This window comes from Dendrobates tinctorius, unplaced genomic scaffold (assembly GCF_039654945.1).
Source record: "Dendrobates tinctorius isolate UK_male_01 unplaced genomic scaffold, ASM3965494v1 ptg000143l, whole genome shotgun sequence".
Classification (NCBI taxonomy): Eukaryota; Metazoa; Chordata; class Amphibia; order Anura; family Dendrobatidae; genus Dendrobates; species Dendrobates tinctorius.
Window position 1 is genome coordinate 42,918,883 of NW_027361810.1, and position 16,933 is coordinate 42,935,815.

Consider the following 16,933-nt stretch of genomic DNA (forward strand, 5'->3'; position numbering starts at 1 on the left):
TCTAGATTAGAGGCCTGATGCCCAGGAGGGCTCCAGAGCGGCGCGGTAGTCCGGGAGGGCGTCGGATTTGCACCGGACCCCCCCCCCCCCCGGAATGGGCGACTGGCTAGCGGTGGGGGCAGCAGGGCTAGCGGTACCTGTGTGGGGGGTCCCTGGAGCACCATGGAACCACTGCTGCTGCAGAGACAGGGGAGCAGAAAGCCCTGTCTCTGCTGTGCCACGTCTGCCTGCACACTCCCCCGGCCCCAGCAGGATCCCACAGCTGGGCTGGGGTCCCTGGTGTAGAATGCTGTCTGTACTCCGACCCTACCTGCGGCGTCTCAAACTAATGCCCCCTGCGGGGGAATAGGGAGGGTGCGTCTGTCACCGTCAGGGGGTCTTCATCCTTGCCTCAACCTCAACCCATACCCTGACGGGGGTTGGGGAAGGAGGGGGGTCTCAACTTCGGACCAGTACCCGAGGGACTGAGGAAGAAGCGACATGGGGATCGCCATCTCCACTTCAACTGGGCACCCCTAAAAAGGGGGCCAAGGAAGGAGCCATGCCGGGAGTCTCACTGGAGACCCACTTTTCTTCATCTGTTCCGACGAAAGGAAAAAAAGAAAAAAGGTGTGCCTCCTTGCGACACTAAGCAAAAACTGGAGAAGGCTGACGCCGTCCAGGGGTGTATACTGCAGAGGAGGAGCCAAAGTTAATCTTTTTCAGATTATGCAGAGTGTCGCCTCCTAGTGGACAGCAGCATAACACCCATGGTTCTGTGTCCCCCAATGAGGCGACAGAGTAAGCACCAATTCACCACGGCTGCTAAAGAGAGGAAAGAATAATGGACAGATTGCTCTGCAAATGGAATTTTTCGTAGCTCAACTTTGGCTACCAACTCTCATCATAACGGTCTGTTCTCGCACAGTTTTTTATTCCAGAGGCAAAAAAAATCTAATATGGCTTTCAAGAGAAATCCATGTCAGTTTCCATTTTTGTATGTTTTAACAGTTCTACCGTGGGTTTATTATGTGGTTTTGATGATTTTCCTTTCTTTTATTTTTTTTTTGCCCTCGTGCGAGTTTCAAGGTTAAAGCGGATTTCACAAGGAATCTGCACTAAAAAAACAAAAAAAAACAAAAAAAAAACCTTGCTATATGAGAATAGTGGATTTTGCAATTAAATCACTAGAAAACATTCAATGAGTGTTGAGAGTTTTTTTAGTGGAATTTAAAGCAGATCTGCTTGAGAATCAGTGAACATACTCCAAGGGCATTTTTTCAACAGCTCCGCTCATAAAAATGCTGAAAAATTGCTAAAAAAAAAATTTGTCCTCTTTGTTTCACTGGAAAAATAACTTGCTATTCATATGTTCAGGCTCTTGAGCATCTTTTAATTGCTTCAGGCTTTCAAAGACACCAAGTGTCTAAAAGAAGAGAGCCGACCCTTCTTCAGGCTTTCCCGCTAGGAAGACAGACAATACTTTATAATATTAGTCAATGGAAAAGCCAAAAAGATGCATGGAAGATGCCTGGGTGTCTTTTTAAGTGTTCTGCAAGTGGTTAAACCTGAAAAAGAGCCAGCATTTTCTTTTTTTGGCTTAATGGATTTATCAAAAACTTCAGAAGAAAAGATTAATAAAAAAAGGCACCTAAAAAAAGCTTGAAAAATGTTTAAGGGGATGTTCAAGTTTGGGCTTCAAGTCTACAGTCACTCTATGTGACTGCAGACTTACCAGAAATAAAACTAATCTACTTTATTCAAAATTAGATTTAAAAAGGACTTAGTCCATTCATAAAAAATGTACATGTACAAAAAGACAAACACTTACAAGAAACCGCTCAATCTGACGCGGTAAGACCAAATTTTCAAGCACCCTACCGGTATACCCTTGGTGTCTTTATCCAACTCTCCATAGACACCCCCTCAGAGTATCCGCTTCGTGTGAATTTGTTTTAAAAAACACACTCTCATGGTGCTAGAAAAATGTCTTTTACAGATCTATTGTACTTTATGTGCCACTTCTGTGTAGCATACATAGTCATCACTAACAATGATCTTGAACAAATATCATAACAGCCTTATATCAAATAATCACCTATAAATAAAGAATGGCATAATAAACAGTCTGTAATTATATATAACCAAGGTGTGAATCAAGACATTCCTCTTTGGATCATACAATTCACCACCTTTACAGATTTTTTATGTCATTTAGTATATCATGGAAAGATCTCACCCGAATCTATACATTCATGGGTTCCTCCATGTGACGCTCCCTTCTCCCGAAGGGAGTCCTTTTTAAATCTAATTTTGAATAAAGTAGATTAGTTTTATTTCTGGTATTTTTCTAGCTTGCTGGTGTAGATAGAGTCTTCTAGCTAGAAGATCACTTGCTGTTAATCGTGACTGCAGACTTGTAAATCCTCACAGCATGCAAGGCGCACGCTGTCAGGATTCTACTGTGAAGACGGCCAAGTGACCGCAAGTATGCATCTTTATACTTCCAGCCACATTTCGACTAGACGTGTCTGGCCTCGCTCAATTCACTTGTATTGAGAGCGAGGCACGGCATGTCTAGTCGGCATGTATCCAAATCGCACACTTACAGTCACGTGCCCGCTGCTCCTGGCACCAGAGAATCCTAACAGAGTCATAGAGTGACTGCAGACTTGAAGCTTAAGCATTTACAAGCATATTAACCAAATAACCCAGTGGAAAAAAAACAAATGTTGATAAAACCCATCATAAAACGAGCAAATGCAACAAACTGCTCAGGATAAAAAAAATAAATAAAAAAAAAAAAAAAAAAAACAGGATAAATGGAGCAATTCATAAAAGTATTTTCCATTTGAAGAACGGTCGTTTATTGACATGATGCACCCTCAAAATAAAAGTAGGAAGAAAAGCAAGAGCTCAAATAAAGATTATATCAGCATACAAGAAGATCTGCAGGCTCCAAGTAATAACAGGGCACAACAGGTTAATGAAGCATGCGCTTGATTTACCTTATAAAATATTCCTAAGCAACCTTATCAAGGAAGGGACACAACCGGACCTAAAGCATTATTTATTTAGCCAAGGGCAAAAATGGATTTAGGGAAAGGGAAGGATGATGACTTGTATTCGCTTTTCTCAAAAAGCGGTCTCAAAGTCCCATATAAACTAAGTCTGCACGTAGGCCCTATAGGATGTTTCAAAACATGGCGCAACACTGGGGGCCTGTGCTGTAACCGGGCCTATTGTTATCTATAAAAGCCAACATGTTCAGACTTCATTCATACGAAACTTTCATTTTGTTTTTTGAGTGAAACATAGGCATGTATAGAAAGAGGAGACTAGAAGTCATTATCCTGTCTGAACTCCGTTTGACATTTTTCCCGGCTATATCACTCTTTAAAAGGGTATTCCCATCTCCAAGATCCTATGTTAATATGCAGTAGATGTAATATTAGCAAATACCTCCAGTTAGAAATGTAGGATAGTTCTTCTGATTCACTATATCACTTAGCCCATGTGCAGGGCACTGCAGTAGCTTAGGTAACCATGGTAACAACCATTCATATAGTGACCGTTCGTTCCCATGGATATCTCAGCTACTGAATGCTCTGCACATGAGGTAAGTGACATGGAGAATCGGAAGAACTATACTACATTTCTAATTGGAAGTATTTGCTAATATTATTACACCTACTACAGTACATATTGGGATAGGATGCTGGAGATGAAAATACCCCTTTAAAGAAGGACACAATAACCTAGTCTGCTGCACGATGGTGGACAGATACGGTATGTCCTAGGGTCTGAACAAATCCCAATGGTAATCTGAAATAAGACTGAAAAAACAAACAACTAATACAAAAAAAGCAAAGATCGGATCTCCAATAAAAAAAAGAATACTCACTTGAATTAATTTATAAGATAACTGCTTTGTGGGTGTCATAAGATGGTCCCCAAACAATAATGCAGTAGGTGAGGGACTGTTCTGTCGAACCTTTGACAAAGTAAAAAAAAATTAGACATGTAGCCTATATTTGGCAGAAAACTACAAACAGCATGGTCAGAAGGTGGAATTGGTGAATCTTACTGAATGTTTCACACCACAATAATATATTAAAAAGTAAAGGTCTGACACATTTTAAAAAAAAATATGATATTTTCTCGCCAGTTTACTTGGCTGTAGATCGGCTGTCGTCCAGGTCCTGAAACACCCATCACTCGAAAGATTGCTGAGAGGTGCTCAGCTCAGAAGATGGGAGCAGACAGAGCGCCATGTGTGCTCCCTCAGGCAGGAGCTGTGCGCCACCTCCCAAACTGAGAAGTTTTTAGAAACCTTTAAAGCAATCAGTAGGGGTCACAGGTCCCATACACCCACCACTCTACAGGCAATTAAATGGCTGAAAAAAAATAATATATACATACATACAATGTATACAGTGCCTTGCGAAAGTATTCGGCCCCCTGGAACTTTTCGACCTTTTCCCACATATCATGCTTCAAACATAAAGATACCAAATGTAAAGTTTTGGTGAAGAATCAACAAGTGGGACACAATGGTGAAGTTGAACGAAATTTATTGGTTATTTTAAATTTTTGTGGAAATACAAAAACTGAAAAGTGGGGCGTGCAATATTATTCGGCCCCTTTAACTTAATACTTTGTTGCGCCACCTTATGCTGCGATTACAGCTGCAAGTCACTTGGGGTATGTCTCTATCAGTTTTGTACATCGAGAGACTGAAATTCTTGCCCATTCTTCCTTGGCAAACAGCTCAAGCTCAGTGAGGTGTGATAGAGATTGTTTGTGAACAGCAGTTTTCAGCTCTTTCCACAGATTCTCGATTGGATTCAGGTCTGGACTTTGACTTGGCCATTCTAACACCGGGATACGTTTATTTGTGAACCATTCCATTGTAGATTTTGCTTTATGTTTGGGATCATTGTCTTGTTGGAAGACAAATCTCTGTCCCAGTCTCAGGTCTTTTGCAGACTCCAACAGGTTTTCTTAAAGAATGGTCCTGTATTTGGCTCCATCCATCTTCCCATCAATTTTAACCATCTTCCCTACCCTGCTGAAGAAAAGCAGGCCCAAACCATGATGCTGCCACCACGTTTGACAGTGGGGATGGTGTGTTGAGGGTGATGACCTGTGTTACCTTTATGCCAAAAATATCGTTTGACATTGTTGCCAAAAAGTTCAATTTTGTTTTCATCTGACCAGAGCACCTTCTTCCACCTGTTTGGTGTGTCCCCCAGCTGGCTTGTTGCAAACTTTAAACAACACTTTTTATGGATATCTTTGAGAAATGGCTTTCTTTTTGCCACTCTTCCATAAAGGCCAGATTTGTGCAGTGTACAACTGATTGTTGTTCTATGGACAGACTGTCCCACCTCACCTGTAAATCTCTGCAGTTCATCCAGAGTGATCATGGGCCTCTTGGCTGCATCTCTGATCAATCTTCTCCTTGTTGGAGATGAAAGTTTAGAGGGACGGCCAGGTCTTGGTAGATGTGCAGTGGTATGATACGCCTTCCATTTCAATATGATCGCTTGCATAGTGCTCCTTGGGATGTTTAAAGTTTTGGAAATCATTTTGTATCCAAATCCGGCTTTAAACTTCTCCACAACAGTATCACGGACCTGCCTGTTGTGTTCCTTGGTCTTCATGATGCTCTCTGTGCTTAAAACAGAACCCTGAGACTATCACAGAACAGGTGCATTTACACGGAGACTTGATTACACACAGGTTGATTGTATTTATCATCACTAGTCATTTAGGACAACATTGGATCATTCAGAGATCCACAATGAACTTCTGGAGTGAGTTTGCTGCACTGAAAGTAAAGGGGCCGAAAAATATTTGCACGCCCAACATTTCAGTTTTTGAATTTCCACAAAAATTTAAAATAACCAATAAATTTCGTTCAACTTCACAATTGTGTTCCACTTGTTGATTCTTCACCGAAAATTTACATTTGGTATCTTTATGTTTGAAGCATGATATGTGGGAAAAGGTTGAAAATCTCCGGGGGGCCGAATACTTATACTTTCGCAAGGCACTGTATGTTTATGAGATATATATATATATATATATATATATATATATATATATATATATATATATATATATATACACACACACACACACACTCTCGAGTATAAGCCAAGACACCTATGGTATGCATTGTCCCCCCATCCCTGTCATTGTATGCGTGGCTCCCCCATCCCTGTCACTGTATGCGTGGCTACCCCGTCCAGTTCCTGTTTGCGTGGCTCCCCTGTCCGTCCCTGTATGCGTGGCTCCCCCATCCCGTCCCTGTATGCGTGGTACCCCCGTCAGTCCCTGTATGCATGCCTACCCCGTCAGTCCCTGTATGCGTGGTACCCTCGTCAGTCCCTGTATGCATGCCTACCCCGTCAGTCCCTGTATGCATGCCTACCCCTTCCAGTCCCTGTATGCATGCCTACCCCGTCCAGTCCCTGTATGCATGCCTACCCCGTCCAGTCCCTGTATGCATGCCTACCCCATCCAGTCCCTGTATGCATGCCTACCCCGTCAGTCCCTGTATGCATGCCTACCCCTTCCAGTCCCTGTATGCATGCCTACCCCGTCCAGTCCCTGTATGCATGCCTACCCCGTCCAGTCCCTGTATGCATGCCTACCCCGTCCAGTCCCTGTATGCATGCCTACCCCGTCCAGTCCCTGTATGCATGGCTTCCTATCCACTATCCCTATTTGCATGTTTCCTATTGAAAAAAAAAAACAAAAAAAAAAAAAACATCCTACTCACCTATCTGCGAGCTCTGGCTGCTGGCATTGCACCTCGTTCCGGCCGCCAATGCCTGCAGCTCTTCTTGCTGTTCAGCGGTCTTGTGGCCCTTCTCATTAAGGTAATGAATATGCACTCCACGCCTATGGGAGTGGAGAGTAGTGCATATTCATTACCTTTAAGGGCCACGTGATAGCTCAGCAGGAAGAGCTGCAGGCGCCGGCGGCCGGAACGAGATGCAGTGCCAGAACCCATGGAGCGCAGGTAGGCGAGTATGATGTGTGCTGGAAGCCTGCGGCTGGCACTGTGCGCTATTACAGCAGCGGCACAGGCTTTAGCCACAGCCGCCGGCTCCTGCCTCTGTGATCCGCCACTCCCCCTCCCCTGCTGGCTTTCTGAGACGATGACTCATGTATAAGCCCGGGGGGGGGGGGGGGCGCGCTTTCAGCACAAAAAACTGTGCTGAAAAACTCAGCTTATACACAAGTATATACAGTACAGAAACCTTTACTTCCCGTTTTAAGCTTTCAAAATTCTCAAAATTGTAAGAATATAAGTTATCTGTCTATAAGAAAAAAAAAATCATAACTTTATACTGATCACAGCACTATATATGAATGGGAGGTCACACTGTTGATAGGATCATCACTAGTAAAATGTAGGGAGTTTATATTTTTATTTAAGTATATCAATGACACGTAGGTATTCCTATTATCTGCAGATCCCCGCTCTCTAATACCGAAGAGGTTCTAGAATATCGCATTAAAGAGTAACTGTCATTATATTTATTACATAAATCAAAAGTACAAAAGGAAATAACTACGGTATGTAATATATGTTATCAGGGGAATCTGCTTCTTTCTCCACCAGGACTGATCAGTCATTCTCAAAATTATCATTTTGCAGGTAAAATCTGTATTCAGTGAAGACAAACTGGTACATTACTGAGTGAAGACAAACTGATACATTACTGAGATAAGAGATGACAGTTGGTGCTGCTAATATTCTATGTAGAAGAGAGGCAGAACTCCTCCCTCTCTCACCCCTCTCTCCATAGAATTCTATCGGTACCAGCCGCCATCTTCATCTTTTCTCAGCGCTGCTCTGGTCAGCCTGCAGCAGTTTGTGATCCGCCAGATCGCTTCAGTGTTTGCTGGGGGCGAACCGGAAGTCACTACTCAATGTAAGTCTATGAGAACAGAACAAGGTCCCAACAAGGTTCTCAGACTTACACCGAGCGCTTGTGACCGTTGCCTCTGACTTCCGGACAGTCAGAAGTTGTGGTCACAAGATGGCAAATCGGGACTTGAGCAGAGAGAAAGCTGAAGATGGCGATTGGTAAGTATTAGTGATGAGCGAACATGTTCAGATAAGGTGTTATCTGAGCATGCTCGTGTGCTAACCGAGTGACTTGGGCGTGCTCGAAAAATATGCTTCGACAGCTGCAACGCATGCAGGGACTGCCTGCTTGTTAACTAATCCCTGCATACGTGGCGTTTGTCTAACAGCCGTGGGACTCGAACATATTTTTTTGAGCATGCCCAAGTCACTCGCTTAGCACCCAAGCATGCTCAGATAACACCTTAACCAGCACGTTCGCTCATCACTATTAATTATATTACTAGGGTTAGGGAACATAGATGAGTAGCACCACTCCACTGATTAAATAAAAAACAAAACAAACCACTGGAGCACCAGCTTTAAAGCGTAGCTCCATAACCACACACCCAATAAAACACCTGCTAATACATGCAGCCCTAAGACTCACAGAAGATGAAGGTGTGGAATGTGAGTGGGAATTCTGTGGAGACCGGATAGAAGGAGGTAGGCCTCTTACAGGACTGGAGCCATTCCCAGCTTGATACTGAAAGACATGGAAATATGGGAGAGTTATAGACGTGCAGCAATGACAAGTTAAAGACGCGTTCCGACCTTATGAAATCCCAAGGATATGATACTACTTAAAATAAGTAACCACTGGTTGTACAAGATTTTTCCTGAGTGTAGGAACGAAAAAGTTCAGACAGGGAAAGTCCTGTACACACACTGATTGGATAAAGTGTACAGATATTGCTGAGGAGCAGATGAAAGCTGCTTGTGAAAGAGCATTGAAGCATTGTGTATGGGAGAGAAGGGTGCAAAACAAGGTAATGTGGAAATTACAGAAATTCATAACTTTGCAATACCCAGAAAATAATTAAATAATAAAAAAGTTTATGGACTTTAATTTGCTTTATAATGATTATTTGGACCCCTGCTAATCTTGAGGTTGAAGGGGCTACTCCTCCTCCACTAGCTCTCTTCAAGTGAATGGAGTAAGGGGATAGGAACACAACAGCAAAAAAAACTGTAAAGGCGACGCAGCGCTGATATAATGATGTGCTCCATTTATTCTCAGGCTCATTGGGATCTCAGAGGTAGGACCTATGGCAGACTGTAAGTGATGGCATATCCTGGCAATATACCTATATATATAGATTTTCATTATGATTCACAGAATAAAAAAAAGGCTCATCTCTGACTTACATCAAAATAGTCACTGATCTTGTGACCTCGGTTACCACTGCTCTTTCCTAGGGAGAAGAAAGAAAGAATTAGGGACAATTTGAAGAAGAGCGGTCGCATATAAAAGAAAAAAAAAAATCTGTTTTTTCATAGAGTTACGGGTCCATACGAACACACAAATAGTAAGAGATTTGTCATAGATGTCATGGCAATCACCGCATCCAAGATGGTAAAGCAGGCAGATGTCAGTCGCTGATCTAACTATTTACGAGTAACCGTCGTTTTGGTTTTTATGTCATAATTCAATAGCACATATGAAAATGAGCGACCTTTTAATATACATTATCAGGCAGATCTGTTTTGTTTTCCTTCTAGACTATTTTTAAGACTTGAAACAAAGATTGAATCTGTATTCAGTGAAAACAGATTTTCGCATTACTGAGATAGAAGATGGCAGCTAGTGCTCATAATATTCTATGAAGGTGGGAGAAGGGAGGAGCTAAAGGCAGATACAGACATTCTACTACAAGTTCTCCAGAAATAGTAGTTGGTTTCAATCTATGGTAAGAAAAAAAAAAAGAGTAAAGGCAGAGGTGTCTATGTCTGCCTCCTACACTCCTCTCTCAATCCAATCCTCTGATCCCCGCCGCCATCTCAGTAATGTCACAATCTGTCTTCACTGAACATAGATTTTACCTCTTCAATTGAGAGTGAAAAATCAATCCACAAGGAGGAAGATGCAGATTTCTCTGATAACATATATTATAAAGTTTCTTATTTCCACGTTACCTATTGATTTGTGAGATATTACATATGAGATATGTAGGACTTTCCTTATATTTGTTAAAATGTGAAATGTACTGAAGCGTACTCATCATCTTTTACCACCAGTGGGAATTTGGCTTTACAAAGCTTATTGGCAATTTTAAGAACTATTACAATTGTTAATTACTGGACTTGACCTTTCCAGTTCATAAGGTTTATTACATTCTATGACGCACAATCCTTGTTATTTCTGTTGTCACATTCCTAGAAATATTCATATATAAAGGGGTGACCTCACGGGAAACATTTATGGTAAATCCATTGGAGACATTATTCTTGTCTGCATTTGGAATTCCCTTAGCAATGAATGGAGATAGGCCGCCGGCCGGAGTGAGGGACGCACATTCTGGGGTTAGGTGGGACCAGCATCTATCATACATTTATGATCTATCCATAAAACAGGACAACCCTTTAAGTAATTCTAACAATTAGTCCCACCACGGCAACCTTAATTTGCTTTGATAGGGGGGAATTCGGAGACATGCTATGATAAGAGTGACTCTATTCATTTCTAGGAGTTCTGAAAATTGCTAAGAGCCGTCCCATCGATATGCCATAAATGCCCCAAATGGGGCACGCTCGTTAAGGCTGTGTTCACACACAGCGTTTTTTTTAGCGGTTTTTACCGCGGTTTTCACTATAAAACCGCTAAAAATAAGCTTCCCATTCATTTCTATGCATTTTGCACTTTCTGTGCACATTGATGAGTTTTTTACCGCGAAAAAACCGCATCGCGGTAAAAAACGCAGCATGCACATTAATTTTGCGTTTTTTTCCACGGTTTAGGCTTCTCCCATGCTTTTAGAAACCGCTGCAGTAAAAAACGCATCAAAAACGCATCAAAACCGCGCAAAAACTGCGCAAAAACTGCAGCGGAAAAATAGGTGCGGTTTCTGGGAAGGGATTCAGGTTTTTGTGCAGAAATTTTCTGCAACGTGTGCACATACCCTTATACGGAGATGGAGCATCACCCTCACCGATGTTTTTAGTTTCTGCATTCCTTCAGCAGGTCACATCAATCTCTGCCCCAGGACATCAGATGGTTAGCCGGTCCGGACAAAATTGGTGTATTTAAACAACTTTTACCAAATGTGCAAGGTGGCTTTTTGACATATGTGAATATAACCTAAAATATCTTTTACTTAAGAGGAGTATTCTCGTTATAACAAGGTATCACTTAACTGTTAAGATAGCTAGGGGTCTGAACCACTGGGACCCTCACAGTTCCGCAGAACAGGTCCCACGTTCCGTATTTAGGCGCCCCTGAGGAGGATTGTTGGAGAAAGCCGCCTGTTTACCTCCCTCGTTCCCATAAACTTTGAATGCAGAAGATGGCAGCAGGACCCCATAGATCTAGCAAATATCATCCTCCCTGTGGAGAGGTGATAATGTTACATCCCAAAATCCCTTCGGAGCTAAAAAGATCTAATGCATTAACCTGCACAAAATTCTGGAGCCATTATGAACCCCAGCCAGCACCTCTACCCAACAATGTGGCCCTACGGTGGCCGTTAAATATTATTTTTGCATATGATTTCCAAAGTGCAAGTGTGTTCTTGTGGAGTGGGGGGTGAGCCAGGTACCTAGCTGAGAACCCCACACAATCCTGTCTGTACCCCCAATACTGTAAAAGAACAGCCCCTAAAACACAGTGAAGTTTCTCCAGATCTAGAGACGTGTCCGTGTGTTGCTTGCTGTACACGAGGAGATAAAACCGACTTCTGGGCTACAATACAAAAGCTTCACGGGGCCGGTCAATGGATCCTGGAGGCTTAGACAGAATATCTCCTACATCACATCACCGCGATCACACAAGGGCAGGAATGCCGCAGGCAGCGGAATTCAATAATGAGGTCGACCCTGAAGAGAGTTTGTAAAATAAATGGCATCAACATCTATTTTAATGTGCCCAAACCAAAAAAAGCTAAAATTATTCTATTCTTCATCTCCGTATTAAACAATCAAATTAATGGATCAATCTGAAAGTGAACCAAAAGCATTTGGAGGTGAAGAATTACCTTCCCTTCGGGGGGCGCCGTCATTCAGTTACACAACATAAGAGACAGACGGAAAGAATAATAACAATACTGCAGAAGAAGATCCCTCCTGGTTCACAGGGGTCATGCATAAATCATCAGGTAATTGCACAATGGTGATTAATGGGATCATGTACATCACGCAGCGGAAGCGATCATACAGCGCAGCGGGCAACTTGGCATGTCTAGCCACCAATCAGTGGACCAAGAAGAGGTTCACGTGAAAGATTTTCTCATCCGTATCATGGCTGCAATTCTCATCCCGACCTAATCCAAGATCTCTACCTAAGTCTCCGCTGTGGATGGAACGATAGTGAACATTGTCTCCGCCTTTCCCACTACAGCGCCATTCACACAGGGACTTTGCATCGTTTTTCATTGTGTCTTAAAAATGATCTGAAAACATGATCATCCAAGTCAGAACAACTACAGCAATACCAAATTCGTACTGTTTATTCTTTTTTTTAGATTTTCGTTGCTAAACATAATTCACAACTGTGCAAAAAAAAAGAAAAAAAAAAAAAAGAGACTTCGTCAAGTTGTATGCACACGACATCTTTTAAACACAGGTGAAATCGACAAGTCTTTCAAGAGGAACACTCAATTGTTTTTTTTTCCTGTAGCTTCTTTTGTGTCATTTTCACGGTCGTTTTATCAGCGTTTTACCAAAAGATTGCTGGAGTGTTTTCCCAAGGTTTTTGTTAAGTCTTTTTTAATTGTCACTTTTCAGTAGTTTTTTTTTTTCACTCCGTTGAATAATGAATAAACCACTAGTTTTTGGGTTTTTTTTTAGCATTTTCTGGTCAATTTGTAAGGTGGTTTCTGCGGCAGAACCCACGTGAAAGAAAGACTTCGTGTGCACATACCTTTAAAAAAATTTTTATTTTTAATTATGTCGCCATTTTCAAAGACCTTTAACACTTGTTTTTCTGTGAATGGAGCTAAATGAAGATTATTTTTTTTTTGCGTGGTTAGCGGACATTTATATTGAGGCATATAAAATGTTTTTATCATGGTTTTATTGTTTTTTTTTAAGCTGTTCCTGGAAGACTGAACAATGTTAATTCTGGAATTTCACTTTTCTTTTCTGTTTAGGGTATTTACCATATAGCTTAATTTTATATTTTCAAAGATCTTATTTTACAGATCTATCCGTTTTAATTTTTATTTCTTAATTTTGAACTAGCTTAAGGCTGAGTTCACACGTGGCGGTTTTTTCGCGTTTCCGCGGTGGTTTTAACTGAGCGATTTTGCCTCGAAAGTGCGAAAAATAAGCATCCCATGCATTCCTATGGGATTCCGCAATGCTGTGCTAATGCTGCGGTTTTTTACCGCTGCGGAAACGCTTCGCAGTGAAAAACGCAGCATGCTCATTAATTTCGCGGCGATCCCGCACCCATAGGAATGCATTGTTCTGCTTACTTTCCGCATGTGGCTGTGCCCGCCATGCGAAAAGTAAGCAAAACATTTGCGGATGGTACCCACGGTCCGGAGGAGAGGAGACCGTCCTCCAGGTAACATATCCCTGTAAAAAATAGAATTTAAAATAAAAAATATTGTTATTCTCACCTTCCGACGTCCCGCGCAGCCTTCCCGCCTCTCTCCCCGCTCCCGGTCCCAGTAAGCCTTTGCGAGCGATGACGTCCGTTCTCGCGGGATCGCGAAGGCTCACGGTCATCGCGAATGACCGCGAGACGTCGCGATCCCGCGTGAACGGACGTCATCGCGGTAATTGTCGCAAAGGATTACTAGGACAGGGAGCGTGGAGAGAGGCGGGAAGGCTGCGCGGGACGTCGGAAGGTGAGAATAACAATATATATATTTTTTTTATTATTATATTTTACATTCTTTTATTATTGATGCCGCATAGGCGGCCTCAATAGTAAAAAGTTGGTCATACTCGTCAAACACTATGTTTGACGAGTGTGACGAACCTGTAATAATAATAATAATAATTTTTATTTATATAGCGCCAACATATTCCGCAGCACTTTACAATTAAGCGGGGACATGTACAGACAATAAATTCAATACAAGTTAAGACAATTCAAGCAGTGACATTAGGAGTGAGGTCCCTGCTCGCAAGCTTACAATCTACAAGGAAATGGGGGGACACAGTAGGTGAGAAGTGCTTGTTAATTCAGGTCTGGCAATTATAATAAATTGGAATTTTCATAAAAGCTGCATGATCCGGTCATCAGCCCGTGTGTTTAAGTGCAATAGACAAGTATCAAGTGCAGTTATCGTGTGCATGGAGGGTGTGGAGACAGATGAATAGTAGGGTGCAGATTCAGAATAATATTTGGAAGGAAGGAACAGGGCAAAGTTAGTTTGCTGAGTAGTTGATGTGGTAGGCTTGTTTGAAGAGATGGATTTTCAAAGTGCGCTTGAATAGGTCAGGGCTAGGTATCAGTCTTATCGTCTGGGGAAGTGCATTCCAGAGAGCTGGAGCAGCACGAGAGAAGTCTTGGAGACGGAGGTGCGAGGTTCGGATTACGGGTGATGTTAGTCTTAGGTCATTTGTAGAACGGAGGGCACGTGTAGGGCGATAGACAGAGATGAGAGAGGAGATATAAGGCGGTGCAGAACAGTGGAGAGCTTTGTGGGTGAGAGAGATGAGTTTATACTGGACCCTGTAGCGAATAGGTAGCCAGTGTAATGACTGGCACAAGATGGAGGCATCGGTGAAGCGGCTGGACAGAAATATGACCCTGGCTGCCGCATTCAAGATGGATTGGAGAGGAGAAAGTTTGGTAAGAGGGAGACCGATCAGAAGAGAGTTGCAGTAGTCCAGACGAGAATGAATAAGAGCGACAGTAAGAGTCTTAGCAGTTTCAAAGGTGAGAAAAGGTCGGATTCTGGAGATGTTTTTAAGCTGCAGGTGACAAGAGCGACTGAGTGATCGGATGTAGGGAGTAAAGGAAAGTTCAGTGTCGAATATGACCCCAAGACAGCGGGCATGCTGCTTGGTAGTTATGATTGAACCCTCCAGGGTTATTTCGATGTTAGGTAGAGTGAGGTTAGTAGAGGGGAGAAACACAAGAAGTTCAGTTTTGGAGAGATTTAGTTTCAGACAGAGGGAGGACATGATGATAGAGACAGCAGACAGACAATCCTTGGTATTTTGAATTAGGGTAGGGGTGATGTCAGGGGAAGAAGTGTATAATTGGGTGTCATCAGCATAGAGATAATACTGGAACCCAAATCTGCTGATTGTTTGTCCAATAGGGGCAGTGTATAAAGAGAAGAGGAGGGGGCCTAGGACTGAGCCCTGCGGGACCCCGATAGTAAGGGGACGAGGAGAGGAAGAGGAGCCGGAAAAAGATACAGTGAAGGAGTGGTCAGAGTGGTAGGAGGAGAACCAGTAGAGGGCCGTGTCCTTGAGGCCTATAGAGCGGAGCATAGTGAGGAGGAGCTGGTGATCCACAGTGTCAAATGCGGCAGAGAGATCCAGGAGAATCAGCAGGGAGCAATGACCTTTCGATTTAGCTGTTATTAGATCATTAGAGACTTTAGTGAGGGCAGTTTCAGTAGAGTGTAGAGAGCGGAAACCAGATTGTAAGGGGTCGAGAAGAGAGTTATCCGAGAGATAGCGGATTAGAATCAGTCAATCAGTTCTCCAAGTGATGCTACAGATCGCTTGGAAAACGCTAGCAATTCTGCAAGCTAATTATGCTTGCAAAATGCTAGCTTTTCCGCTGGAAAATCGTGGGAATTTAAAATGCGACTTTCCCGCGGAATGGAATTCCGGAATTCTCGCGGCAATTTCCGCTACGTGTGAACCCAGCCTAAAAGTTTGGTGAGTCAATATTATATTTTTATATATATATATATATATATATATATATATATATATATATATATATATATATATATATAAAATTTTCTTCAATTTTTTTGTTTTTGTTTTATTTTTAAAGGGGTCATCCGGTGTAAAGAAATGGTCACCAATCTACACAATATTAGAAATTATTGATCAGTGGGGGTCCGACCGCAGGGACCGACACAGATTGGCAGAATGGCTAACTTTTACCCCTGTTGTGTGCATGCTCGACTGCTCCGTCAATCATTCCGTACAGGGCAGCCAATACACTTGTTTTTTATGACAGTCTTACTGAGAATGAGTACAGCGGCAATCGGGCATCTGACCCATCGCGCCATTCTGTAATGGTGATAAAAAGACCGCAGTCTACCAATCGGGTGCATGTCCCAGCGGTGGCACCCCACCACTCCAGACAAGCCCTTTTCACCCCCTCTAGTGGTGGCTGCAGGGAAACAGAGCTTTCGCACTGCAGCACAGAACGTTCGCTCTTTCACGACGACATGCTGCTGAATGGAGAAGATTCGCTTTCGCATACATTACACCACATTAGACGGAATATATTGTGCTATATAATTAATTCCATTTCAATACGCAGTTTAAATATTTACATTACCTTGACTGCTTTCATTCTGATTCTCCGCTTTCCGCTTCCTCCCTCTTGACGAGTCTGTCTGCTTCTTTTCTGGAGTCTGGAACAAATGATCAAATAGAAAGAAAAGAATGAATGAATCTTTTACAATTAATTGAACTAAACTGGAAAAATAATAGATCGAGGATAGCGGATTTTACAAAAGCAGAAAATGTCACCTGAACATCTCGTGTCACCAGGACGGGCTGTCCTTCCGTTAGGCATTTTGCGACACCTGAAGGTATGAACCGCTGGTGCTCCCTACATGGTGCCAATTAATGGGCCAGACAAAGAGGGACCCAGCACTGATTTTAGGGGCTCATGCACCTGAAGGCTTGTAGGGGATTTTAGGGGCTCATGCACCTGGC

At 42.6% G+C, this 16,933-nt stretch overlaps 1 protein-coding gene across 6 annotated transcripts in view; it reads right to left on the minus strand.

Annotated features, from left to right (window-relative positions):
* Positions 1–16,933, minus strand: part of TLK1 (tousled like kinase 1) — a 321,524-nt gene that overhangs the window by 44,601 nt on the left and 259,990 nt on the right. For all 6 annotated transcript variants that reach the window (XM_073545859.1, XM_073545854.1, XM_073545858.1 and 3 more), the window contains 4 exons: positions 16,551–16,626; positions 9,275–9,321; positions 8,517–8,612; positions 3,884–3,973 (listed from right to left, as the gene is read on the minus strand). In XM_073545859.1, the coding sequence (XP_073401960.1) occupies positions 3,884–3,973; positions 8,517–8,612; positions 9,275–9,321; positions 16,551–16,626 (309 nt within the window). The remainder of the gene's footprint in view (positions 1–3,883; positions 3,974–8,516; positions 8,613–9,274; positions 9,322–16,550; positions 16,627–16,933) is intronic.